Below are 2,755 nucleotides of genomic sequence, written 5' to 3' on the forward strand. Positions count from 1 at the left end.
ATTTTTCCACAGACCCGGGTAGCAGAGGAATGGTTTTGGGATGATTCAAGGACATCATCTTTATTGTGCACTTTAACATTATTACATCAAGTCCACCTCAGATCATCAAGCATTAGATCCCAGAGGTTGGGGTCCCTTGCTCTAGACGATGCTAAGTGCCAGGACTGAGGCCTCAGCACAGACGGATTAAATGAGAACCTCCATAGGCCACGAAGAATTCCACACACCTAATGACACATCACATTTTTATAGGAACTGGCCTCTTGAAAAATATTTTCTAACTATGCATTATCCAATATTATTTTTACAACCACATTAGGAATTGATATCAGTAATTTCATATTTCAGATACAGAAACTGACTTGTAACTCAGTGATGTTGTTGTAACTACCATATCACTCTGACACTACATCTGTTTGAAACAAGTTTTCATATGTTCACAACCAGTGAATATTTAGGATTTCCATAGACCACAGGGAAATTTCATTTCAGAAGCAAAATACATCTCCAACTACAAAATATGAATTCTACTGCTTACTATCTCCAAGATTGAGGTTCTCAGACTTTAATCTGCATCAGCCTCACCTGGAGACTGTATGATACACAGATCACTGGGCCCCATCCCAGAATTCCTGACTTGGGAGATCTGGGGTGAAGCCAGAAAATCTGCATCTCTAATGTCTTCAGGTGATGCAAGCAATGCTGGTCCACGGACTAGACTTTAAGACCCACTGCTTTAGGATATTTCAGAGACATGAATTTGGTAAAAAAAGTTCCGGATCTTGCCCCGTTTTTCTTCTCATCTCTATGACCTTTGAAATACTCAGGGTCTGGTCTTCCTCCCAAAACAAACAGCAGGATGAGGGAACATTCATCAGGAAGGATACCAGGATCACTCTGCTGGTCCCAAATGCTCAAAACTAGCTTCACCAAGCAGTGCAAGAAGCAGCCTTTCATGCAGTTCTTCTCTCCCATCCCCACAGGACCCCCCAACCAGAGGAGAATGGCCACAGAAAATCACTCTACAGTGACAGAGTTCATTCTTCAGGGTTTGACAGATCGGCCAGAGCTTCAACTCCCACTTTTCTTCCTCTTCCTTGGGATCTACTTGGTCACCATGGTAGGGAACCTGGGCGTGATAACACTGATTTGTCTGAATGCCCACCTTCACACCCCCATGTACTATTTCCTCAGCAACCTGTCCTTCGTGGATCTCTGCTACTCCTCTGTCATCACCCCTAACATGCTGGTGAACTTTGTGTCCGAGAAGAACACCATCTCCTATGCAGGGTGCATGTCCCAGCTCTACTTCTTCCTGGTGTTTGTCATTGCTGAGTGTTACATGCTGACCGTGATGGCCTATGACCGCTATGTTGCCATCTGCAGACCTTTGTTTTACAACATCATCATGTCTCAAGGAGTCTGCTCCCTGCTGGTAGCTGGGGTCTATGCCATAGGGTTCATTGGTTCAACTATGGAGACTGGACTCATGTTGAAACAGTCCTATTGTGAACAACTCATCAGTTATTACTTCTGTGAAATCCTCCCCCTCATGAAGCTAACCTGCTCTAGCACCTACCATGTTGAGATGACAGTCTTCATTTTTGCTGTATTCAACTTCATAGTCACCAGCTCAACAGTCCTAATTTCCTATGCCTTCATCCTGTCCAATATTCTCTGCATCAGCACCACAGAGGGAAAGTCCAAAGCCTTCAGCACATGCAGCTCACACTTTGCAGCCGTGGGGATTTTCTATGGAACAACCGCATTCATGTACTTTAAACCCTCCACGGCCAGTTTCCTGGCCCAGGAGAACGTGGCCTCTGTGTTCTACACCACAGTGATCCCCATGCTGAACCCCCTGATCTACAGCTTGAGGAATAAGGAGGTAAAGGTGGCCATCCAGAAAACTCTGAGGGAAAAATTCTTTTGATACAAATGTTATGATTCTTTCTCAGTTTTAAAAATAACTTGTTATGATTCTCAGAGGGGAGCAATCCAAATGCTCACCCACTTCGGTTTGGAAACAGTGCCTTCTCTTCATGACTGGATGACTGCCCCTGCCTCCTTCCCTCTTCCTTCCCAACCCTCAGTTTCCTCCCATTTCTGTTTGAAGCCAGCTGATGTTAAGTTGGATGAAGCACAAGCTGGAATCAAGATTGCCAGAAGAAATATCAATAACCTTAGATACGCAGGCAACATCAATCTTATGGCAGAAAGCGAAGAACTAAAAAGCCTCAGTGAAAGTGAAAGAGAAGAGTGAAAAGTTGGCTTAAAACTCAACATTCAAAAAACTGAGATCATGGCAACCGGTCCTATCACTTCATGGCAAAGAGATGGGGAAACAATGGAAATAGTAACAGACTTTATTTGGTGGCAGGGGTGGGGCTCCAAAATCACCGCAGATAGTGACTGCTGCCATGAAATTAAGAGATGCTTGCTCCTTGGAAGAAAAGCTACAACCAACCTAGACAGCATTTTAAAAAGCAGAGACACATACAAATACATGGCCAAGATAATAAATCAAAGATAATACTTCATCACAGAGGATCTGGCAGAAATTATTGCCACTCTTAAAAAAGTAAAGAATGCAGGGGTGGTAGGAGGACCTCATAATATGTCCATATAACTGACCATTCTGCCCTCTGCAAAAGAAAAACAAACAAACAAAAAGCAATAATTTGAAGGTAACAGTGGACTATTTAAACACAAACAAGAAGCAGCCTTGATAACAGGGGCTGTGTCAGATGTGGTA

General features: G+C 43.5%; 1 protein-coding gene across 1 annotated transcript; it reads left to right on the forward strand.

Annotated features, from left to right (window-relative positions):
• Positions 1-955: 955 nt before the first annotated feature.
• On the forward strand, positions 956-1,933 carry LOC122430883 (olfactory receptor 151-like). Its single transcript, XM_043451809.1, has one exon. The coding sequence runs from the start codon at positions 956-958 to the stop codon at positions 1,931-1,933; it is 978 nt and encodes a 325-aa protein (XP_043307744.1).
• The last annotated feature ends 822 nt before the right edge of the window (positions 1,934-2,755 follow it).

Source organism: Cervus canadensis, chromosome 29, assembly GCF_019320065.1.
Source record: "Cervus canadensis isolate Bull #8, Minnesota chromosome 29, ASM1932006v1, whole genome shotgun sequence".
Lineage (NCBI taxonomy): Eukaryota > Metazoa > Chordata > Mammalia > Artiodactyla > Cervidae > Cervus > Cervus canadensis.